Below are 25,873 nucleotides of genomic sequence, written 5' to 3' on the forward strand. Positions count from 1 at the left end.
TCACTCTCCCTTTAAGGCTTTTCCATTTATATCTATATCACTGTACCTTGTTTCATTCTAAGTACCTGAGGTAGCAAACTGTGACCTTCTCTGCTAAGTCTTACCTTTTCACTTCAATCCATAGTAACTCCCTCATAAATAATATTCACTTAAAGCAAACTTCAGAAATGATACTTCATAATGAAACTTATGACAAATATATCACCAAATGTCAAGTGATTCTGAGAGAGATGGGAATAAATAGTATGGGATTTTTTTTTAATAAGCCTATTTTGAGTTTAAAAGCATGAATACAACTAGCAAGTCATCATGCCAAAACAGAAATATAAAAAAGTTGGTATCTTCTATAAACACCATGCATGAACACATCCTCTCGAAGTATTTTACAGGAGAGTATCAAACACCAAACTGAGAGAAAAGAGCAGAGAAAACTTAAAAGCCATTGAAATTATGTGAGAAGGTATTGAATGAAGATCACATATCATATATCTAACTAATATAAACAGTAGAAAGCTTGAACATAACATTGCTTAATTAAAAGCAACAAAAAAGAAATACATGTAAAGGAATCTAGAAACAAACATAGAAATTCTAGATTCCTTAATCAACAAGTGGAAGTAAAAGTTAAATGGTTAATCAATGCAGCACGATGAACAAAATTCATAATTCAACATCCATCAAAACCTTTACTATAGAAATTTGAGAAGACATCAGGGACAGGACAGACTCAAGGACGTGGAAATCGTCTGGTCATCTATTTAGTCCAAAGAAGTCCAACACAACAAAACTGTCAGTTGGATGAAGAAGAAACATAAAGCTTCTTAATCATTAATATAATGAACAACTGAATAGCTGAATAGTAAGGTGACTGAAATTCTAGCCTCTTTGCAAATCTAGAAAGCAATGACAGACACAGACAAGATCAAATCCAAAATTATTGGCTCACGCACGTCATAGGGGGGTTTGAATTATTAAGCCAGGTATTTTGTCAACTTCATCTTATATATGAGCCTTTTTTCTTCCTTAAAATTTTTTTAAAATTAATTTGTTCTCAGTTTTCTACAATTACTTCCATAAGTCTTAGATTTTCTTCCCCTCCCTCTCCACTCCCTCCCTAAGATGGCATGCAATCTTATATGTGTTCTACACATACATTCTTATTAAACTCATTTTCACATTAGTCATGTTGCTTAGAAGGATCAAAACGAATGGGAGAAACCACGAGAAAAAACAAACCAAAACGAAACATAACACAAGAGAAAATATTCTGCTTCATTCTGCGTTCCATTTCCATAGTTCTTTTTCTGGATGTGGATGGCATTTTGCTTCAAATGTCCTTTGGGAATATTTTAGGTCCTTGCATTGCTGTGATGTGCTAGGTCTACCAGAAACATTCCTCACATTCTGTGGCTGATATTATGTACAATGTTTTCCTGGTTCTTCTCATTTCACTCAGCATCACTTCATATAAGCCCTTCCAGGATCTCTGAAGTCTTCCTATTCATTATTTCTTATAGTACGATAGTATTTCATTACATTCATATACCGCAACTTGTTTAGTCATTCCTCAATTAATGGGCATCCTCTCAATTTCCAGTTATTTGCTATTACAAAGAGAGTTGCTATAAATATTTTTGTACACATGGGATCTCTTCCCATTTTTATGATCTCCTTGGAATACGGTGCTAGAGGTGATGTTGCTGGGTCAAAGGGTATACACATTTTTATAGCCCTTTGGGCATAGTTCCAAATTGCTCTCCAGAATGGTTGGACCAGCTCACAACTCCACCAACAATGAATTAAGTGTTTCAACTCTCCCACATTTTCTCCAACATTTATCATCTTCCTGTTTGTCATAGTAGCCAATCTGACAGGTGTGATGTGGTACCTCAGAATTGTTTTGATTTGCATCTCTCCAATCAACAGTGAATTAGAGCATTTTTTCATATAACTATAGATAGCTTTAATTTCTTCCTCCGAAAACTTCCTGTTTATATCCTTTGACTGTTGATTGGAGAATGACTTGTATTCTTGTACATTTGATTCAGTTCTCTATATATTTTAGAAATGAGTCCTTTATCCCAGATACTAGTTGCAAAAATTCTTTTCCAGTTTTCTGCTTCCCTCCTAATCTTAGTTGCATTGGGTTTGTTTGTGCAAAAACTTTTCAATTTAATGTAACCAAAATTATCCATTTTGTACTTCATAATGTTTTCTGTCTCTTGTTTAGTCATAAATTTCTCCATTCTCCATAAATCTAACAAAAACACTATTCTTTGCTCCCCTAATTTGTTTACAGTATCAGTCTTTATACCTAGATCATGTATCCATTTGGACTTTATTCTTTTGTATAGTGTCAGGCATTGGTCTATGCCCAGTGTCTGCCACACTGTTATTCAGCTTTCCCAGTAGTTTTTGTCAAATCGTGAGTTCTTATCCAAGAAGCTGGGGTCCTTAGGTTTATCAACAGTAGACTGTATTGGTCTATTCTCCTCTATTTCTTAGTCAGTACCAAGTGGCTTTGATGATTGCTGCTTTATAATACAATTTGAGATCTGATAGGGTTGGCCACCTTCCCTAGCATTTCTTTTCATTAATTCCCTTGATATTCTGGACCTTTTGTTCTTTTAGATGAATTTTGATAGCATTTTTTCTAGCTCTAGAAAATAATTTTCTAGTAGTTTGGCATGGCACTAAATAAGTAAATTAATTTAGCTAGAATTGTCATTTTTATTATATCAGTGTGGCCTATCCACGAGCAACTAATGTTTTTCCAGTTACTTAGATCTGACTTTATTTGTGTGAAATATATGAGCCTTTCTTAACAGAGGACCATCCGTATATACTATAAAAGGATGAAAACATCAGTGATCTCTTCCAAATACAGGCCAATTATATGTTTAAATAATTTACAGAAATTAATTACAACTTTTGTTATGAAAAAAACTATACTCACATGAAAACAACATATTTCCTGTTCAAAAAACGGGTATGACCAAAAAAAATTGGGATTATAAACAACAGACCTATTATCAATTTGGTAATAATTAAATAAACTACCTCAAAGAATCATAAAGCAAATATAACTTTTGTGGATTATTCCAAAGATTTTGACTCAATTCCACATACATAGCTTATTCATGTGCTGCAAATATAGCCAATAACATATCCTTAATATATTAATGCTCATAAATAATAAATTCCTTAATAAAAGGATTTGTTCTGTGAAATTTGGATTCAGTCAGAGAGAGGGTCATGCCTGAGCACCTAAAGAGCCCCAGCTGGACTTGAGGTCACAGGTTCCCCACCTCTGATGATAAAGGTGATATTTACAAATAACTTGGTTTCTTCCTGGCAAGATAAATTAAGCATAAAAATATCAAACAGAAGGCTATAGGTGAATATATTCAGAGACTTACTGGCATTCTGAAATCAAAGGTAAGTGGGAAGAACACAGTTGAAGCGACTGCTTCCCATGTAATACTTGTCAACTATAAAAGGTGATAATAAGTCCAGGCCACTGGATTTTTCAAAAATAATCAAAAAGGGCCTTTCCTCTAGAAGGAGGCTATGAAATGACTAATAGCCAAGGATGAATAATGCACATGAACTCTTTCAATATTATTATATCAACAAAGAGATATTGAATAAATGGTTGAGAAATGAGGATTTGTTTATTAAAATGGAAGCATTTATGGTAACAGTTCAGGAACAGACTGTTTCTACCAAAAACCACATAAAGGCTATTCTTAAGTAATCTTGACTTAAAGATGAAAGTAGACTATGAAAACAAACAGTGGAGGCAATGCAACATATTACTACTGGTTGAAAAAAATTAGAACTTTCTGGCTTAACAATAATAACAATAACTTAACAATATGTAGGAGTTCAAAAATATTTATTGAATAACTAATATCTTCTTGGACCTAACATGCTGATTTACTTTATAAAAAACAATGAGATCATAGATCAGTTAGGGAGTGAGCCCATAGGACATCAAGGTCAAAACCCTCATTTGGCAGATACAGATACTGAGGACCAGAGAATTTTAGTGACTGGCTCAAGGTCATACAAATAGTGGACCCCAGGTCCTATTGTTCTAGTTAATTCTCTGCCTCTTTTACAATTCTATATGAAGGATAATAGTAAAATTTTTCTTTGAGAGGTTATATTGGATGGTATAGTGTAAAGAGGTCAGTGTAGAATTTAGAGATCTGGATTTAGATCCTAGCACTGAAAATTACGTAATGAATTATCATAGGGAACTATTTCACAATCTCTATGAGCCTCCTTTTTTATTAGCAATAGAAAATAATATAACTGACTTCAGAGAACCAAGATGGCAAAGTAAGCAGTAAATCAATGTAGTTCTCCCATATTCACCTTCAAACAACCATAAAGTAGCACCCCGCAAAAAATTCTGGAACAACAAAGTCAGTAGAAAGATGGGGCAGAGCAGTCTTTTAGCTTGGAAGACTTGAGGATCAACATCCACCTCACTTGGGTAAAAGGGAAGCACATTCTAGGATAGGAAGCATTCCAGTAAATTAGCAGCAAGCCCCACCTTAGCAAACCAGGGGGAGATCCTCAGCCTCAGTGCAGTAGAACAGGCAAATGCCAACACCAGAACCCCGCCATGTGCCTTAGTATAGGCAAAAACTGGTAGACTCCAGTTCTGAGAACCACTCCATGCTTCAGCATAACCCCAAGTAAAGAGGCATCTTCTAGTGTTCAGACCACCACATATTTCAGTACAACCCAGGGAAAACAGGCATCAACTAGTGTGACAAAAAAGTAGGCCAGACCTCCACATGTGTCAGCACAGCTCCAGGCAAACAGGTATCCTCTAGGGGACAGACTTCTATGTACTTCAATGTAGTCCCAGGGAAATGCAGAAAAACATCACCAGACTTTAATACACACCAGACACCACCACCAGGACCCCAGTTCAGCACCAGGTAAGATGTCAGACACCTATGGCCTCTAGAAGTGCCAGCCACTCCCCAACTCACCCCCTCAACATAGCACCAGACAAAAGGTTTCCCCATGTGTCTCAAAGCAACATCAGTACAATATCAGGTAAACAACTAGAGTCCGTAGCCCCTGGCATAAGAAACCTGTGAAAGAGCCTCTTCTACCCTGGGGAAAAGAGATCAAATTTAAAAGAAAGGAAAAAGGCCAAAAAAAGAAAATAAGATGAGCAAATAACAAAAAATAACAAAAAAACAATCTGACCATAGAAAGTTAGACAGGGGAGCACCAAGACACAAACCCAAAAGAGGACCACAATGTCAAAACACCTATGGCAAAAACCCCAAAGAAAAATGGGGAGTGTTCTCAAGCCCAGAAAGAACTTAGGAAAGAATTCAAAAAGGAGCTTAAAAATTGTGTAAGAGAGGTAAAAGAAAAATAAGGAAAAGAAATTAAGAGTGATGCAAGACAATTATGAAAAAAGAGTCAGTTTGGAAAACTGCTTAAAAAGTAGAAATGATCAAATGGAAAAGAAGATGCAAAAATTCATTGAAGAAAAACCTTACAGAGTATGATTGGCCAAATAGAAAAGAAAGTACAAAAACTAACTGAGGAAAACAACACCTTAAAAGCTACAATTGGGTAAGTGAGCACTAATGACTCTATGAGACCTCAAGAATCAAACAAAATCAGAAGGATGAGAAAATGGAAGAAAATGTAAAATACTTCGTGGAAAAAACAATTGACTCAGAAAATAGATCCATGAGAGACAATATCAGAAGCATTGGACTACTTGAAAGCCATAATAACAAGGAGGACCTGGACAGCATCTTTCAAGAAATTATCAAGGAAAACTGCCCTGATATCCTGGAACCCAAAGGCAAAATAGACATAAAAAGTTGACCAATCATCTCAGGAAAGGGATCCCAAAATAAAAACGTCAAGGAACACTGTAGCCAAATTTCAGAACTATCACGTCAAGGAAAAGTACTCCAAGAGGCCAGAAAGAAACAACTCAAATAACAGGGAATCACAATCAGGATTACAAAGGACTTGGCAGCTACAACATTAAAGGATCAGAGGTCATGAAACAGGTTATTCTGGAAGGCAAAGGAGTTAGGACTACAACCAAGAATCATTTACCTGGCAAAATTAAGCATAATGCATCAAGTGAAAAAAATGGTTATTCAGTGAAATAGAAGTATTTCAAGTTTTTATAATGAGATCAGAACTAAAACAAAAATCAAGTCTAATATCAAAACTCAAGAGAAGCATTAACAGGTAAAAAGGGAAAAGAAAACATAAGATATTAAACAGAGCTAAACTATTTACACCTCTCCACAGGAAGATGATACTTATAATTCTTAAAAATTGTGTCACTAATAGTACAGCTAGGAGGAATATACATAGACAGAGAGTATGGGCATAAAGTGAATGTGAGGAAATGACAAAAAAAAATTAAGGGATTAGAAAGAGGAGTACAATGGGTGCAGAAGGAAGGGAGAGGTAAAATGGGTTAAATTATTTCACATGAAGTGGCATGAAAGACCTATTACAGTGGAGGGGAAAATGGGAGGGTGGGTGATGAGCATCTTTCACCAGTACAGGCTCAAAGAGGGAATAATATATGCAATCAGTTGAATATAGAATTCTATCTTACCTGACAGGAATGTAGAAGTGGCAGAGATCAAGTAAAGGGTTGGGAGTAGTAATAGGCAGTAATCATAACTGTAAGGTGAATGGGATGAACTCTCCCATAAAACATAAGTGGATAGCAGAGTGGATCAAAAACTAGAATCCTACAATATGTTATTTACAAGAAACACACTTGAAGCAGAGAGACACACAAAGAGTAAAGGTAAGGGGTAGTAGCAGAATCTATTATGCTTCAGCTGAAGTAAACAAACAAACAAAAAAAAAACCAGGGGTAGCAATCCTGACCTCAGACAAAGGAAAAGCAAAAAACAGACCTAATTAAAAGAGAGAAAGAAGGAAACTTCATCTTGCTAAAAGGTACCAAGGAAAATGAAGCAATAAAAATACTAAATACATATGCAACAAGTGGTACAGCATCCAAATTCTTAAAGTAGAAGTTAAGTAAATTACAAGAAGAAATAGACAGCAAAACTATACCAGTAGGGGACCACAATTGTGCCCTTTCAGGGCAGTTGATAAATCCAACCAAAAAATAAACAAGAAACTAAGGACATAAATAGAATATTATAAAAGTTAGATATGACAGATCTTTCAAGAAAATTGAATGGGAATAGAAAGGAATATATATTTTTCTTAGTAGCAATGGCACCTACACAAAAACTGACCATGTAATAGGGCATAAAAACCTCAAAATCAAATTTAAAAAGACAGAAATATTAAATGCATTCTTTTCAAATCATAATGCAATAGAAATTACAAAAATTAATTGGAAACTAAATAATCTAATCCTAAAGAATGAACAGGACAAAGAACTTATCAAAACAATAATTTGATTAAAGAGAATGACAATAATGAGGGAACATACCAAATTTTATGGGATGCAGCCAAAGCAGTACTTAGGGGAAATTTTATTTCTCTATGTTCTTACATCAACAAAATGGAAAAAGAAAAGATGAATGAATTGGGCATGCAACTGAAAAATAAAAACCTAGGAAAAGAACAAATTAAAAATCTCCAATTGAGCACCAAATTGGGAATCCTGAAAATCAAAGGTGAGATTAATAAGATTGAAAGTTAAAAAAAAGAACTAATAAATATAAGAGCTGATTTTATTTTAAAAAAACAGTAAGATAGATACGCCATTGGTTAATTTAATTTAAAAAAGAAGAAAATCAAATATTCAGTTTCAAAAATGAAAAAGGTAAAATCACCACCAATGAAGAAAAAATTAAACAATCATTAACCTGACAATATGAGTGGAATGGATGAATATTTACAAAAATAACAGAAATTAGAAAGATTAAATAACACCATTTTAGAAAAAGAAAAAAGTCCCCAGGGTCAGAGAGGTTCACAAGTGAATTCCACCAAACATTTAAAGAACAATTAATTATAATGCTATATAAAACATTTGGAAAAATAGGCAAAGGAATTCTACATCAAATGTCTTTTATTAGTTGGGGGAGTTCTGAACTGATACAACTATTCTGGAGAGCTATTTAAACTATGCCTTATGGACAAACAAACTGGGCATACCCTTTGACCCAGCAGTACCACTACTAGGTCTATTTTCCAAAGAGATTATAAAAACAGGAAAAGACCCACATATAAAAAAATATTTAAAGCAGTCCTTTTCATGGTTGCAAAGTATGAGAAACTGAGGGAATGCACATCAATTGGGGAATGGCTGAATAAGCTGTGATATATGAATGCAATGGAATATTATTGTGCAATAAGGAATGATGAACAGGCAGATGTCAGAAAAACCTGGAAAGACTTTTATGGATTGGTGCAAAGTGAAATGAGCAAAACCAGGAAAACGCTGTACACAGTATTAGCAACATTGTGTTATCAACTGTGAATGACTCAGCTTATCTCAGCAACACAATGATCCATGACAAGTACAAAGGACTCACAAAGGAAAATGCATATCCAGGTAAAGAAATGATGGACTCTAAATGCAGAACAAAGCATGGTTTTTTTTTTCACTTACTATTCTTTTCCATGTTTTTTTTTTTCCTTTTGATCTGTTTCTTCTTTCACAATTGTGACTAATCTAGAAATATTTTTTACAAGACAGCACATGTATAAACTATGTATAAGATACATGATGGGAAAAAATAAAATACTATTAAAAATTAAAAATAGTAATATACAGTCTCTCTCACAGAGCTGTCATATATAAAGTGCTTCATAAATCATAAAGTGCTATGTATCAGTGAGTTATTACAATGGGTTATTATTATTTACTATATTTTATTACTTATGCGAATACTTATTCCCTTATATCACTAAATGAAGAAATTTCTCTTTCAATTAACAGCACTTCTACAGAGTTCTACTTTATGCAAAGCAATATAAAATACACCAGGGTACACCAAACACATATACTGCTACAGGAGACACGTTAAGTACCTTAGCCATGTCTCCTTCAGTATATATAAACTTCTCTACTCAACTGCATTCCATCATTCTAAAAGACATTTTTAAGATCCACTGTTCTATGTACATTCGGGTCTGTGTATGGTACCTTGTTCCCACTAAAGGGTCATCTCCATCTTCTTACCTATAGAATTGTCTTCCAGGTAAACCAAGGGGATCAATGAAAGCTCTTTCCAACAGCATCAATTGATCATTCACAATTCTCATTGCAATTGGGCTATGAGGAAAGGAAAAGATTGTGATCACTTTTACCACCAAAATATTTCAAAAGAACTTACAAAAAAAGAGGCAAGACATAATTAAGCTTAAATGAAGTAAATAAGGTTCCCCATTTGTCCACTACAATGACATATCCCATTCAATACTTGACTGGGAAAGTTATCATCCCTATGTAACAAATATCAATATTTTTCATTCTAATTTCACCTTTTAAGTTGTAAAAGTTCACCCAGTAATTGAAAGACTAAGGTTTATACATCATAGACCAAATGCTACAGTGAGAGACTCTACAGATAGGCAAGGATCGAAAGAACTATCAATTAATTCCAATCATTCTTAGCATGTAAGATCCTAGAGTTTCATCATTCATATTGTGTCCTTGGTCTTCAGGCTCCACCATTTAAATGCTTTATCAGTATACACTGACAGATTTTGTTATTTCCACAGATCAGGCTCTTTCATAAAGAGATTTGGTGCCCTGGCATTTTAAACTTACTTGTTAAAGTCAATGTGTGCAAGTCTTCTATGAAAATCTGCAGCAGCATCTGTGAAGTTTCTCACAGCAGAAAATAAGGAATCTTTAAAAGGAAAAAGAAGCACAGGTTTTTGGAAGAGTAATGTCAGAGAAAGAGCCAATACTCTTATAAGTGCTTTATATTTCACAGGTTCACTTGCCTATCTATCCCTTCCCTTTCCAGATGGTCCTTTAAAAAGTTCTGTTTCTCTCCACCCCCCTCCCCATTTTTTAGCTGATAGTGCCTGTAGAACCATGGAGGTTATTAGCAAATGTCTTTAGCAAGTAGGTGTTGTATGAAAATGGAAACAGTATTAAAATTTGTTTTTGAGAGGATAGCAGCCAAGAATCTTAGAAAGCCTGTAAATGGAAGGAAAAGGCAGTAACAAGGACATACACCCACAAAGATTATCTAAATTATAGCACTGCTCAAATTCTGCATAAAGAAGAAAGTGAAGCCTTTCATAATCTGCCTTCACCCCTACCTTTTCAGACTTATTAATCACTATTACACCCCTTCGTTTCAGTCAAACTACTCTACTTACTGCTCCACTTCCCTTTTTTGTACCCTTTCATTTCACAAGGCACAGGCTGGTCCCCATGCCTGGAATGCACCCCCTCCTCACAACTACCCCTCAGAATTCCTAGCTTCTTTCAAAACTTGGCTCAAATGAATTTTTCCAAATGGGGCTTTTCTTGAACACCTCAATTGCTAGTGCTCTACCCCTTCTCTCCCAAACTACTTTGTATATGTTTCATTACATATAGGTAAGCATTTTTTTCTAAGCACCTAGGACAGTGCCTGGCACATAGTAAGTGCTTAATAAATGCCAGTTGATTAATGATGTGAACTCAAAATCCAGGATAAAACAAACTCCATTCTTGTTTGAAAAGATTACAAATCAGAACCTCACCTAAATGGCAATTTGTGGTAAAATTGGCATGCCCAGAACACTAAAAATCCAAGTTAATGATATTTGCCTCCATGTGGTAAAAATTAGAGGATTTTCTTCAGACTTCCAAGTTTTCAAGGAAAGAGAGCATGTTTCATTATATTTTTGATAATCATTCAATTGAGATCATTTTTTCCCATGAGTTCCCTCTTCTCTTGAGCTTGACCCTCTGATCCCCATCTACTTCCTTCCTCCAAATCTCTTGATGAGGTATAGTCCTTTTCTTTTCCAAGGCCAAACCCTTAAGGGAGGGACCCTCATCTTCTCAAGCAGATTGTCCTCCCAATCACCTCCTCTTCAAAAGTTTTCACTAGACCCTACTATCCTCTCCAAGTTACATACATATATATATATATATATATGTATATATGTATATATATGTATGCATGTATATATGTATGCATGTGTGTATATATCCATGTATGTATATATATACACATACCTATGCATGTATTTTTACACACAGATATCTATATCTTCTCTCTTTCTCAGCCAAACTCCCAGAAGAAGCTATTTATACTTCCTGATTCCATTTACTCTCTTCTTACTCACTCCTCAACCCTTTGCAATGTGACTTCTGATCTCCTCTCTCTCAAGTTACCAAGAATTTCTTAATTGCTACATATGATGGTTTTTTTCTTGGTCTTCACCCTTCTTGGCCTCTTTGGTACATTTGACAGTATTTGCCACCCTCTCCTGCATACTCCTGCCTCTCTGGGTTCTTGTGACATTACTTTCTCCTGGATTATTACTTCCTGCATGAAGCATAAAAGTATACTGAGGTAGACATGGAAGGCTTGTGCCAGGCAAGTCATACTCCCACCACCACCTTGAACACTACCTCCTTAAAGACAGATCAGAACCCAAGGCCTATCCTTCCTGGACCTCCAGTCTTACTTCCATCCCATCCTAACACCCAGGAGACTAGGAAGCAACTCCTCGAAAGAAGAGGCTAGTCATCCCTCCAAGTAGTGACTGACTACCATCTATGGGGAAGCCAAACCAGCCAAGGTGAATTACCAAGGTGCCCTGAGGAAGAGATGGGAGGCAGTTTGTGCCAGGCAAGTCAAATTATCACCACTAATTCAATATTACCTCTCCTCAGACGAGAATAGAGACACCCCAGGACTCTAAATTCAAGAGCCTTGGAAATATCATTGTCTCCAAAAATTATCAGTCCTGCTTTCAAACTATTTTCCATATTCAGGGGAGAAATTCCTGTGAAGAAAGGTCCACCTCACCCTCACTAACTTATGATATCTGGCACCAGTTGGAGATAAATCCAAGAGCTGTGGGAGTGACAGGACACCCCAAGTCATTGGTCCTGCTTCTAGCCCAATCCTCACAGCAATTAGCCTGGGAAGCAATCCTCATAGAGAAATGACCTGACAACTACCTGCCTTCATGAGTGCTGCAGGTATAGCTTCTGAAGACAGAAAAAAGAAAGTTTGCCCCCAAAGTTCTTGATACAGTTAAGTGGATCAGCATTAGGATCAGTACCAGTGAACCTGAAATTAGAGATGATATATTATCATCTCTTTTACCTCTGCATCCTACAGACCATAGGACTTTTCCAGCTGGTTTGCAGCTGAAACCTTCTGTATCATTAAAATTTGACCTCCTTAAATCAGAAACTTTCTTACTTTTCTATTTGTATCTCCAGTGCTTATTAGCACAGTGTTTTTCACATATTAAGAGTTAATTAATTAAGTGCTTTTTAATACATTCATTCTTGATTTCCATCCTATCTAACCACTTGTTTTCTTTGCTGTACCATCATTTATAAAATTTCCCCCTAATGGCTGAAGTATCTTACGGTTCTGTCACTGGCTTAGTTCTCTCTATATACTTTCTTGGTGACCTCAGTGATTCTCATGGGTTTAAAATAACTCAAAGATCTATATATCCAATCCCAGTCTCTCTCCTGAGCTGCAGTCCCATAGATCCAGTGATACACCAAAAGCCAATGTCAAAGTGAATGTCTCCACAACATCTCAATCTTAATGCGTCCAAAAAAAGAGAATTCATTATCTTTCTCCAAACACTTTGTTCTAACAAACTTCCCTACTTCCAGGTTTATCCTCTACCAAAGACTACTGTTTCTTACTTCCCAACATCTCTTACGTTTTGTTCCTTCTCTTTAACATGGCCACCACTATACTCCAAATTCTCATTACATCTCTTCTAGACTTTATCAATGGTCCCCTAGCTGGTCTTTCTGACTTAATCGCTCTCAATTTCAAGCTGTCCTCTACACAGCTGACAGGGATTTTCCTTAAATACAGATCTGACCGTGTCACTCCTCTACTCAGTAAAATTCAGTGGTACTGGTTCCCCTATTGCTTCTAAGATAAAAATATAAACTCTTTTTTTGTCTTTTTAAGATATTAACAATTTGATCCCAACCTATCTTTGCAATTTCATTACATTATTTGTTACTACATTTAGAGACTAAACTGATCTTTTCTTCCATTCCTCACACATAGCACTTCATTTTTCTTCTTCATGTTTTTGCACTATTCATACCCTATGCTTGTAATGCACTCCCTCCTTTAAGACACAGCTGAAGAACACTTTTACACAAAGCATTTCTTAAGTCACTCTCCCTCACCTACCAATGTTCTCCCTTCCTATCTTCCATTAATTAGTATTTGCTCTCCATACTACTTAGATATGTACATGTTATTGAGAGCAGGACTTGTTTCATGCTACTTGAGAGCGGGACTTATTTCATTTTTTTAGTTTTTGTAAATTCATTGCTTAGTAGTGTGTCTGACTCTAGTGGGCACTTCAATAAGAGCTTGTTGATTACTGATTAACTGAGGGTACAGCAACAGGATACTTATGTGTATGTACAATACATATATGATATATATATACACATGTACACATATGTATATGAATATGAGTATATCTACTTGACGTTAGACGGGTAGAACACAATTTTTTTGCTTTATAAAAAGTCCTTGAGCAAAATTATACTTGGATCAGAATATATATTTGGCAAAAGGCATCCCATCCCTTTTTGTCATCTTACTTCTGTTTTATTCCTCTGTACATCCATCAGCCATAAGTCATTTATAAGAATGACTAATAAGAACCTTGTGAATATATACAGCCAAATCAATGAAAATAAGAACAATTTCACTATTGGACAGCATTAAGTCATATGGTTCCTAAAGACTCAATGGGGTTTGACATCTATAAGCTGTGTAAACTTAGGCAATTTATTTTAACATCTAAATCTGTTTCCTCATCTGCAAAATGTGGATAATCAGATTCCTTACTCCACAGGGTCATTATGAATTTGAAATAAGACTATTAATGTAAAGCACTTTGCAAAATATAAAGAACTATAAGTATGTTATTATTTTATTATAATTACTATTGACAATTCAAAAACATCTTTAAGTATTATAGAAATATTCCTTCTTTAAAATCATTAAGTACCCATAATTCATGCCAACTTTGTAAGTTTCTAGTCCTTTGCCCCCACTCCAATCCCAGACTACATCTGAATCCTAAGGATTTCCCTTGAAATGGTGATTTCTAAATCATTTTACCTTATCTGAGTAAGGAAGCAGACTTTTTATTCATTTTACATTTAAGTTCATTAATTTTTGGGTACAGCATGACTTACTCCTTAACTTAAGTAGTCACTGTACATGGAAAATCATAATATTGTACAAGCTAGAGCTGTAGAGAATCCCTAGGGCTCAACTAGTCTAATCCCTTCATTTTACAGGTGAGGAAATTGAGGTCCTAGAAAAGGGAAAGAGCTTGTTCAAAGTCACAGAAGTAGCAAATGGAAGTGCTGGGATTCAAAATCAAGTTACTGACTCCTAATCCAGTGCTATTCTATCACTCCACACAGCTGGTACCCAGTAAAGTGAAGGATTCAGGCATCTCTCTGGATACCTCTTTGCATATTAAGTGGGCACTCTACCATCTAAACATAGTCTCCATATGGCAAGGCTGCTATAAAAAAAGCCAAAGTCTTCCAAAAACTATAGTTAGTAATCTTATATGGAATTAAAAATAGTAATGTAGAACAGAATTAAGAATCATCATGTATTTTAAAAAGTGAACATGGACAAACATGTTCAGGGTATAAAATAATCATTCTTGTCTCAAATAAATATGGCTTCAGCAAAGATTTGCTCTTAATAAATACAGAAATTAATACCAGTAACATCAGTTTTGTAGCTTTTCAAAGCTACTAATCTCCTCTTTAAAATTTCATGTAATGACTAAAAACTCTATTGCTAAATCTTGAAAGTATTGGTTACGAGTATTCTAGATACAGTTCAGTTTTAATTCTTTATAAGGGCAATAATGTAGGAAAGACATTTACCTACCTGATGTTTCCAGTACTTCCTCATCAAGAAGAAATATACTACATAAGTAATTTATCAGTTCCAAGGAATGAATCAATTTGGTTATGGAAATATCATCATTTACATCAAATCTTACACCACATTCTCTCTCCATCTCTCTATATCTCTATCTGTCTGTCTCTCTCTCACTCACATTCACTCACACACTCACACACACACATACACACACACACACGCCCAGATTCAAATAAAATCTATAAATATTATGAGCAGGTAAATTTTGGAAGAACAAGCAAATTGGAAGAGCAGGCAAATTTTAATTAGTAATCCACATGGGTATTTGTTCAGGTACCCTCAATTGCTGCCTCTTGAAATAAGCAGAATTCAGTTCGGAATTTAATTTCTTTGATAGACATTTCTTGGCCAAATTTATTTTTAGGAATCAGTTTAATTTAATATTAAAACAAATAACTGAATAATGATTGTTGTAAGTAATTATCAAATTGTTATGAAAGGAGGCAATTTCTTAAGAGTCTGACCCACAATAAATGTCAACTGCTACTTACCAAATGATACTCTATGGTCTTTCAATTGTTGCTCATGTTTCTTGGATAAATTGTAGATACTGGTAGCATAGTTTTCTAAAGCTTTTGCATAATCTTGAATATTGAAAGGAATGATTCTGGAATCTGCAAGTTCATATACTAGTCCTCCTCGTAACTGGGCTACAGCAAGTTGTTTCTTAAAAGTAGGGTCATAAAACTGGTCGACCAGCTCAAAAGTCTCATAAATAGTGTGGTAAACTGGATAGCTACTGAACTTGTCTGTTTTCTAGGGTGGGGGTAAAAAAAGCATGAACATATGGTAAATACTTTAAGTGAAAACAAAATCAAGCAATTATGAAAATAATTATATCCATATGTCACTATAGCCTTCTCCACAATGAAGTAACAGCAGTAAATAACTGAGATAAACAAAACAAAACAAAAACATACAAAAAACTTTATAAGCAGTTGGTGTAAAAGCAGAATGGGTAATGGGTTGGTGACAAGTCTCTTCTCTCTACATAAATATAAAACACTGGAAAACATCTGAGGCAATTTCTTGCTCAGGTAACTAACTGGTGGGAGTAAATGTTTACTTGAGGGTTCTCTGCCAACTCTGATATTCTGTATGTATTTTTTAATGTCCTTGTATATGTTTGTATATATTCTCTGCATATTTATTCTTTATATACTTAGAAATTCACTTATCTCTCTCATTAGAATGTAGCCTCTTTGTAAGTAAAAATTATTTCATCCTTTGTGTTCCTGGATGTAACAACCACTTAATAACTATTTGATGATTGATTCCATGAAATCTTAATGGTCTAAAACTCCCCAAACTAAATGTTCAATAATTTAAAAATGCCTTGGTCCTTATTTTACAAACTTTATGAGTCACAAAAATTCTACTACTCAAAATTTAATATACTTCTCATACATTTTTTAAGTTGCAATAAGTTCCAATTTAATAGAATTAACAAATAATTAAGATTTTCAAAATGCTTTTCTCAATCACAAACCATCTGAGATAGACATTGTGTTTATCCTTATTTTATGGTTGAGGAAACCAAAGCTCAGAGAAAATAGATGACTTGTCCAAGTGCTGTTTAAATTACCATATTTGTAACCCATCAATTGAAAATAAAGGTTTGGAACTTCAATAAATAAAAGAGAAGCCTATTCCATTTCTCTTTGTAGCCCCATGATAATAAGAGGAGTGGTAAAAGGAAATCTCAGGATGGTCCTTCTAATTGTGTATGTTCTTTGAATCAACATTTCATTGAAGAAAAGCAGGTTGGAGGCATTGATACTAGAAAGCTTTCTCTATAAAGGTCTGTACTTTATAAAACGAGTCTGAAATTTTCAGCTATTGACAAGTTAGATGCTTTAAAAGTTCAAAATTGGGAAGGTATAGATACTCTAGTGTAACAGCAGTATGAAAGATGCTCAAAACACCTCAAACCCATGTGGTAGATGCCAAGGACCTATTCTATGAAGAGACATTCTACATTGGTCTATCAAGTGTTTGAGAGCACCTTTTCCACTGGCTGTATAGACATCACTGTTTCTTAAAATCTTCCTCAGTGAGTCAGGAGGCCTCTTTCATTTAAATGATATTCACGGGTGAAGGACACATTCGCTGACAGCAGGGATACCATGGACTAAAAGCTGAGTGGGGAAGGGCCTGAGGGCCACCTTGGTGGCCCAGAAAAGTGGGTTTGGTATTTTGTTCTTGTTGTCTTTGTTCTTGTCAGTTCTAAGTGTTGGCAGGGGGGTCCCGACACAGGAGCTTGTCACTGGGGCTCTGAAGCCCAGGTTTCCAGGTTATTGATCCTTGCCCAGAAGGTAAGCCTTAAGAAACAAGGGCAACAGGACATAAGAGGGGAGGGAAAGAGCGTATACTTTTAGACTTAGAACTTGGTGGGACTAATACAACATAGAGAAGTTTTTCATTCAACCCACCCCTTTCCTCCTCAGATAATAAAATGGCTTACCTTGTTCTTCGTATAACGGGCTCTACCAGAAGCAATTCCCAGCCTCTGAAAATAGGCTTCAAAATCACTCCCAGATCCTAGTTTATTTATTCTATACATAGAAAAAAAAATCACTATGAAGTCAAATCAGCTCCACAGTAACTCAGCCTAAGTCTAACAAAACTGTATTCCTGACAGGAGACAGAAAAACATTCTAAGAGAATTTAATTAATTTTTGGATGAAAATAGAACTGTTTTAAGTTTAATATAATCATGAGAGATTTAACCTCAGGCAAATCTCTAAATCTAAAATGTTACAGACAAGTTGCTAATCTGTATCAACGGTAAGAGTTGTCATGCTAGGAGTTTCTTTTACTGATGAAATCACAGGACTAGATGAAAATCACAATATTTTCCCTCATAAATTATTTTCCACCATAAAATGTTAGAGAATTTCATTCCTGATAAAACTAATAAATGCATCTTATTTTCATTTTAGTAATAAAGCCAAATATTGGTGAGTTGTTGTTTTTTACTTAAGAAAAGTAACGAGGCAGATTTAGTCACACTACTCAAATCTGCTAGAAAATCCAGTTAAAGAAGAGGGAATGAAAGTGAACTTTCTCATATAGCTTTTGCAAGATTAGGAACCTCTTGTCCCACTTGTGCTCCTAGAAGTGAATACATAATAAAAAAAAAATGACATAAAATGAAGAGAGAAATAGCTATAGTGGAAAAAAATGAAATGAAATATTTCTGAGTTGGAGTTGAAGTATACAAGGAGAACAAGTCATTATCTAGTTTTTATGCTGTTAGTACATATCAGGATGCAAAAATCAGTGATGAATATAAAATTACTAAAAAAAATGGGCAACTTGACATTGGTTTCGCTGTATACTCACTGTCCTACTCAAGTTTATACTGGAGTCTAGTGGAGATAGGGAAAACTAGGATTAGGGTTGGGTTTTTGCTTGTTTGGTTGGTTAACGTATTTATTATTACACTATAAACATTTACAGATTACTTTCACCTAATAAGCTGTAACCTGTAACAAAGTAAAACAGGTAAAGCTAATTTAGTTATCTCATCTGAAAATGCAACCACTATTTCACATATGTAGTACCTTTCACCTCAGTATAAAAAAAAGTATTTTCTCTCCCTCCTAACCCCCATCCCAATGAAAGAAAAAAGGAAAAGAGTTTCTTGGAAGTTACATTTTTTTAGACAATAAGAATCAAGTGAAATCCACTGCTTATTTCCTAGTATATGTAAAATATATGTTTAAAAATTTTACCTAGGAATATTTTTATCTTCAGGTGAAGGGTCCTTTTTCAACCAGCTTTCATAAAGAGATTTGTTTTCAAAACCATCATCGGGGCTGTCAATCTGGAAAAGTAAAACACATACTGGAAAATCAGAAGCAAAAGTATAATCAATTATGATGCTACATAAAATGTATGTATTATTATACATACATATGGGCAGCTGGTTGGCACAGTGGATAGAGTGCTGGGCCTGGAGTCAGGAAGACTCATCTTGAGTACAAATCTGGCCTCAGACACTGGCTCGGTGACCATGGGAAAGTCACTTAATCCTGTTTGCCTCAGTTATCTCATATGTAAAACGAACTGGAGAACAAAATGGCACACCACTCCAGTATTTTTGCCAAGAAAACCTCAAATATGGTCACAGACAGTCAGATATGACTGAAAAATGACTAGACAACAACAATATATACGTATATACAAGTTAAACTGAATTTTTTAAAGTTGTTAAGAAATAGCATTATTGAGTTTAGATTCCATAAACCTTTATCTAAATGTGTGTCTAAATTTGTATGAATTCCAACTTAATATTTTAAGTTATGGCTCATTCGTAGCTATGTGCTTGTTTGCAAGTAGGCGAAAAATTATCTCCCAGGTGGTGGGTTTTTACCACATTGTTAAAGACGGATGTCTTTTTTTAAAGCATTTTTTAAAAGACTTGCAAAATTTTAAAAATAAGTTGGCATTTTGTCTTTAACTAGAAACTTTGGGCAGAATTTGTACTTTGGTAACTTTTACTTAAAAAGATAAGGGGAAATCCTAAGACGGTTAGTTATGATCCATGTTAAGGAAATTTATTTAGTAACTTACAACAGTAAACTCATGGCCCAAATCCACCAAAACACTATTCCTGACTATAGATGACGTTCATTTTCTGAGAAAATGCAATTAGCTTTTAGATGAAAACAGAACTACCTGAGTTTAATATAATCACAAGAGGTTTAACGCCAATTGGTATCATTGCCATGCTGAGAATTTTTTCTACTCATGAAATCAGAGGACTAGACAAAAACCACAATCCAGTTTTCTCAGTGGAAAATTTTATATTCTGGAATAGTTCTGGAATAAACCAAACCTACACATTTGATCTTTTGCTAGAGGGAGAAAGAAAAACTGTCTGGACCTGCGGCTATAGTAAATGTTTACCAAAATGGTGGCTCACCTAATTTCTTTGTTTTTATCTTAGAGTCTTAACTTTGGCCCAGATTGACAAACTTTAATTGTTTGACTTTCCCTGTTTAATTGAAATTAGCCAAATTTCACTTTTAAACACATAACTTTAGAGTGGGAAGGGGCTTTAGAGATCACTTGATAAAATACTCTGAATTGCCAGGGAAGATTCTAAGACCCAAAGAGATTAAATTGCTTGCCTAACTATTTTGTGAAAGGTAGAAGTAGAAGCAAGTCTGTTAATTCCTAAGCCTGTCCTTGCTATGACATCATACTCTGAACATACTGTCACCAATTTTTTTTACATAGTGGGCTGGATATATGGGGCAGGAAAAAAATATAACTAATGACAGAAAAAAAAATGGTGCCTAAACTAAGTGAAATAATTCAATGTAATAGTAAGAGCCAAGAGTCTAGAGCCCTTGTCAAGTCCTGACTAGCTGTTCACCCTTAGGCAGTTAACTTTCCTTCTTGGGCCTCAGTTTTACTGGCTATAAATGAAGAAGTTAGACTAGATAATCTTTTAAGATCTCTTCTGACTTTTACTTTCAATGAATCAACACATCTGTACTTTAGGCTAATGAGGCACACTGGAGATCCCTGAATTAAACTATTTTTTCGCTACCTCTCTTACTCCCTGTTTCAATACTATATACCTACTCTTTATGGAAACTGTTATATTCAATTTAAGAACTTTAAAGAATAGAGTTATCAGTTATCTTTACCTTTTAAACTAACCAATTAGATAGCATAAAGTTATACAGATTTAGAGAGAAAGGGACCTTAGAGGTCATCTAATTCAATACTGTCAGGTTCAGATAAGGAATCATCTTGAGTGATGAAATGAATGCCCAAGATGACAGATAATAAGCATCAGAGACCAGATCAAACCTAGAGACTCTTACTTCAAATCCAAAGTTCTTTCTGTGAGGACCACAATATAGTAGTGCAACTTATTTTGTTTCTTAATTGTGCATAAATATAGACTTTTTTTTAACTCTTTAAGTATGTGCTCAGAATGTCAGAGAGAAAATTTTCTCCACAGCAAAGTTTTTGAAGGAAAAAACTAAGAGAATAGGCACAAATGTTTCATAAGATGAAGGAGGGCAAAAATTGCCTAATATAGTAGACTTAGCAGATTCTAAACTGTCTTTGGCAAGTCCCATAATCTCCCTGGGCCTGTTTCCCTATGTGCAAAATGGATATAAAAAAAGCTCCCTTACCTACTTCAAAAGGCTGTTGTAAATTGCAAATAGGCATGTTGTGAATGTCTGAATCACCTCATGCTCTCAAAATGTTCAAAACCTACAGAATCCTGCCCATAGAATTCTCTCTGGAGTATACATTCCAAAAGCCTGTGCACTGGATCCATGGTATAGCTTTCAAAATAATGAAATCTCCAACAAGTGTAAGGTATTTGATAGCACAAATATTCACAAAAACAAAATTGTTTCAGTAGCTCAGTTCACAAAGTTACATTATAAAACATAAAATTATCTATTAATGTCATGAACAAAGAAATAAAAGATGAGGTTCTATGTCCCCTACTCTGCCCTGTTCTGCCCAAGAAAAAAATAAATAAAACCAAAAAGGCAAAAGAAAAATACAGAAAACAGGAACTAGGAAGAAAGAAGAAGTAATCTGGATGATTATTAATAGCTTCCTGGTTCAAGAAGATTACCCAAAGATCCTAAGATCATGAAATTTATCATGAGAAGGAAGGAACTTTAGGCCACTTAGTCCAATCTCATTTATAGATTAAGGAATTGAAAATCTAAGAATCGAAGAAGTAAAGTGACTTGCCCAAAGTCACATAGGCATCTGAGGCAGGGTTGAGATTATAATTTATGTCTTATAACCTTAACTTACACCACAATCTGTTCTTCACTTTTTTTCTCCCATGTTGACAACAAGCTCTGTCATCTCAGAAGGTAAAGTGAAGAGTACAAAGTAAGTAAAGTCCATCACATCTTTGGAAACAGTATGTGAAAAGAAACATTCTCATTTATGGAGCAACACATTTATTTATATGTCAGCCATACTTGGTGGTCTGGACCCCTTTTGAGATAAATGCAAATGGAAAAATGAAAAGGTGAAAATCTTTTCCAATGAAAATCTTACAGATATGCAGATACTTTTGAAGCTTGACAGCAAAACTGTGGAAGACTGCTTCTCAGATAAAGATGACAAGAGAGAGAATAAAGAACTGAATTAATGTTTTTTATTTTCTTATCAAGAAAAATACATAGTGAAGATGGTGGAGTAGAAGGACAGACCTGTAAAAGTTCTCCCCCATAGCCCATAAAATACTTGTAAAAATTGACACTAAACAAATTCTAGAGTAGGAAAAGCCACAAAACAACAGAGTGAAAGAGATTTCCAGCCCAAGACAGCCTGGAAGGCTAACAGGAAAGGTCTATCATACTGGGTACAGAGCAGAGCACAATCCAGCCTCCACCACACTCTGCAGCAGGGACAGGGTTGCAGCAGGCCTCAGGAGACAGAATTCCCAGCAGCAGCTGTAGTTCCCAGATTGCTCAACCTACAAATACCAAAGACAGATTTAAAGATCAGTGAGAAAGCTCTTTCACCTGGGGAGAAGTGAACATGGTCTGACCCTGCCAGCAGCAGTCATTTTTGCAGCCCTTCACCTAAAGACCCTGGGGGAATTGAGCTGCTGATCTGAATCTCAGTGCACAGTGGCAGTCCTGGGGTGAGGAAGAATACTGATGTGGTGGAGCTGGTGGAGGTTCTGGACAAGGAATTCTACTTGCAGATCCTGGGCAGAAAAGCTTGCGGTAGCTCCCAGACAAGACCACAGGCCAGGAGAGGAGTAAACTCCTCTCCCTTGATTGTGCAACCTTGGAAGAACTGAGAACTTACAAGTCCCCAGAGTACATCCTCCTCTTGACAAAGGACTCAAAAGTCAAGTAAAAAGCTGGAAAAATGCCCAAAAAAGGGAAAAAATATAAGACTAGAGTAGGTTACTTTCTTGGTGAACAGGTATTTTCTTCCATCCTTTTGGATGAGTAAGAACAATGCATACCATTAGAAGAAGACATAAAAGTCAAGGCTTCTGTATCCAAAACCTCCAAAATAAATATGCAATGATCTCATGCCATGAAAGAACTCAAAAGGGATTTTTAAAATCAAGCAAGAGAGATGGAGGAAAAATTGGGAAGAGAAATGAGAGCGATGTAAGAAAATTATGAAAAGTGAGTCAACAGGCAAAGAAGACTCACCCCCCCCCCAAAAAAAAAGCTGAAGAAAATAACACCCTTAAAAATAGACTTGAGTTAGTCCAGAGGTCAAAAGAACTAGGATTAAAACCAAGAATCACCTACCCAGCAAAACTGAGTACAATACTTCAGAGGAAAAAATGGTCATCCAATGAAATAATGTACTTTCAAGCATTCTTGATAAAAAGACCAGAGCAGAAAAGAAAATATGACTTTCAAACATAAGCGTCAAGAGAAACATGAAAAGGTAAATAAGAAAGAGAAATCCTAAGGGACTTACTAAAGTTGAACTGTTTACATTCCTACATGGAAAGATCATATTTGTAACTCTTGAAACTTTTCTCAGTATTTGGGGAGTTGGAGGGATTATACATATATAAACAGAGGGCACAGGGTGAGTTGAATAGGAAGGGATGATACCTAAAAAAATAAAATTAAGGGATGAGGGGGGAATATATTGGGAGGAGAAAGGGAGAAATGAAATGGGGCAAACTATCTGTCATAAAAGAGGCAAGAAAAAGCTTTTTCAATGGAGGGGGAAAGGGAGAGGTGAGAAGGATAAACAGAAGCTTACTCTCATCACATTTGGCTTAAGGAGGAAATAACTTGCACACTCAATTTGTTATGAAAATCTGTCTTACACTACAGGAATGTAGGGGAGAAGGAGATAAGTGGGGTGGTGGTGATAACAGAAGGGAGGGCAAATGGGAGGAGGGAGAATTAGAAGTAAACACTTTTGGGGAGGGACAAGGCCATAGAGAGAATAGAATTAATGGGAGGCAGGATAGGATGGAGGAAAATATAGTTACTCTTACACAACATGACTATTATGGAAATATTTTGCAAAGCTACACATATATAGCCTATATTGAATTGCTTGCCTTCTCAGTGGGGATGGGTAGGGAGGGAGGAAGGGAGAAAAGTTGAAACTCAAAAGTTTTAGGAACGAATGTTGAGAATTGTTCTTGCATGCAACTGGGAAATAAGAAATATAGGTAATGGGGTATAGAAATCTATCTTGCCTTACAAGAAAAGACAGAAGATGGGGATAAGGGAAGGGAGGGGTATGACAGAAGGGAGGGCAGATTAGGGGAAGGGGTAATCAGAATGCATGGTGTTTAGGGTAAGGGGAAGGGAGAGATGGGAAGAAAATTTGGAACTTGTCGAAATGAATGTGGAAAACTAAAAATAAATAAATAAACATTAAAAAATGAGAAAAATATATAGTAGGAGCAGAGATGAAACAACAGTATACAAAATGATGAGGGAAGGAGAGGTGAAGGGAGAAAGAGAGAGACAGACAGAGACATTGGTTGTAGAGTAGCTTCCCGAACAAAAATATTGAATGATACTTTCTTACACTAAAGGTTTCTTGTGATAAATGAACTGAAGGGAGTATGAAAGACAAAATATCCAAATGACAATAATAAAGTACTTAACTTTAGTCAAAAGAAACAAATGTTGGGGGCAGAGCCAAGATGGCGGAGTAGAAAGACACACATAGCTAGCTCTGAACGCACAGCCCATAAAATATCTGTAAAGACGAACTCCTAACAAATTCTGGAGCAGCAGAAGCCACAGAACAACGGAGCTGAGGAGATTTCTGTTCCAGAGAGCCCTGAAAACCTCTTGCAAAAGGTCCGTCACGCCCCAGACCCGGAGCCGAGCCCAGCCCTGCCTTGGCTGCATGGCACTGAGAGGAGCGGATCCGAGCAGGCTTCAGGGATGGAATCTCCAGCGGCTGCGCAGGTCCCTCCACCCACGGGCCCCAAAGGTTGGTGAGAGGGTCTTCTCAGCTTGCCGAGAGGGGAGTGGGGTCCCCCCATAACTCAGGCCCCCTCGGGAGGCAGCAGCAGAGGCGGCAGCAGACTGGGGCTCCCCAAGCAGGCAGGAGCTCGGATCCATTGTTGAAGGTCTCTGCATAAACCCCCTGAGGGAACTGAGCCCATGAGGCGGCCCTGCTCTGACCTGAGCACCTGAACTTAATCTCACACTGAATAGCAGCCCTGCCCCTGCCAAAAGCCCTGAGGCTGGGAAGCAGCATTTGAATCTCAGACCCCAAGTGCTGGCTGGGCAGATCTGGAGGCAAAGTGGGTGTGAAGAGAATACTCAGAAGTCAAGTCACTGGCTGGGAAAATGCCCAGAAAAGGGAAAAAAAATAAGACTATAGAAGGTTACTTTCTTGGTGAACAGATAATTCCTCCCTTCCTTTCTGATGAGGAAGAACAATGCTTACCATCAGGGAAAGACACAGCAGTCAAGGCTTCCATATCCCAGCCCACCCAATGGGCTCAGGCCATGGAAGAGCTCAAAAAGGATTTTGAAAATCAAGTTAGAGAGGTGGAGGAAAAACTGGGAAGAGAAATGAGAGAGATGAAAGAAAAACATGAAAAGCAGGTCCACACCCTGCTAAAGGAGACCCAAAAAAATGCTGAAGAAAATAACACCTTGAAATATAGGCTAACTCAATTGGCAAAAGAGGTTCAAAAAGCCAATGAGGAGAAGAATGCTTTCAAAAGCAGAATTAGT

General features: G+C 36.1%; 1 protein-coding gene across 15 annotated transcripts in view; it reads right to left on the reverse strand.

Moving 5' to 3' along the window:
• Positions 1 to 25,873, reverse strand: part of LOC140505428 (N-acetylated-alpha-linked acidic dipeptidase 2-like) — a 238,272-nt gene that overhangs the window by 145,401 nt on the left and 66,998 nt on the right. For 10 of the 15 annotated variants that reach the window (XR_011967495.1, XM_072611410.1, XM_072611406.1 and 7 more), the window contains 6 exons: positions 22,531 to 22,647; positions 18,905 to 18,996; positions 17,632 to 17,722; positions 15,659 to 15,923; positions 9,785 to 9,866; positions 9,194 to 9,286 (listed from right to left, as the gene is read on the reverse strand). Coding sequence is in view for 13 of the 15 variants with exons in the window: in XM_072611410.1 (XP_072467511.1) it covers positions 9,194 to 9,286; positions 9,785 to 9,866; positions 15,659 to 15,923; positions 17,632 to 17,722; positions 18,905 to 18,996; positions 22,531 to 22,647 (740 nt within the window). In the remaining 2 variants the exon portion in view is untranslated. Of the gene's footprint in view, positions 1 to 7,492; positions 7,616 to 8,620; positions 8,684 to 9,193; positions 9,287 to 9,784; positions 9,867 to 15,658; positions 15,924 to 17,631; positions 17,723 to 18,904; positions 18,997 to 22,530; positions 22,648 to 25,873 lie in introns of those variants that run through there. The other 5 variants (XM_072611413.1, XM_072611407.1, XM_072611409.1 and 2 more) reach the window with 4 other exon arrangements.

Source organism: Notamacropus eugenii, chromosome 5 (genome assembly GCF_028372415.1).
Source record: "Notamacropus eugenii isolate mMacEug1 chromosome 5, mMacEug1.pri_v2, whole genome shotgun sequence".
NCBI lineage: Eukaryota > Metazoa > Chordata > Mammalia > Diprotodontia > Macropodidae > Notamacropus > Notamacropus eugenii.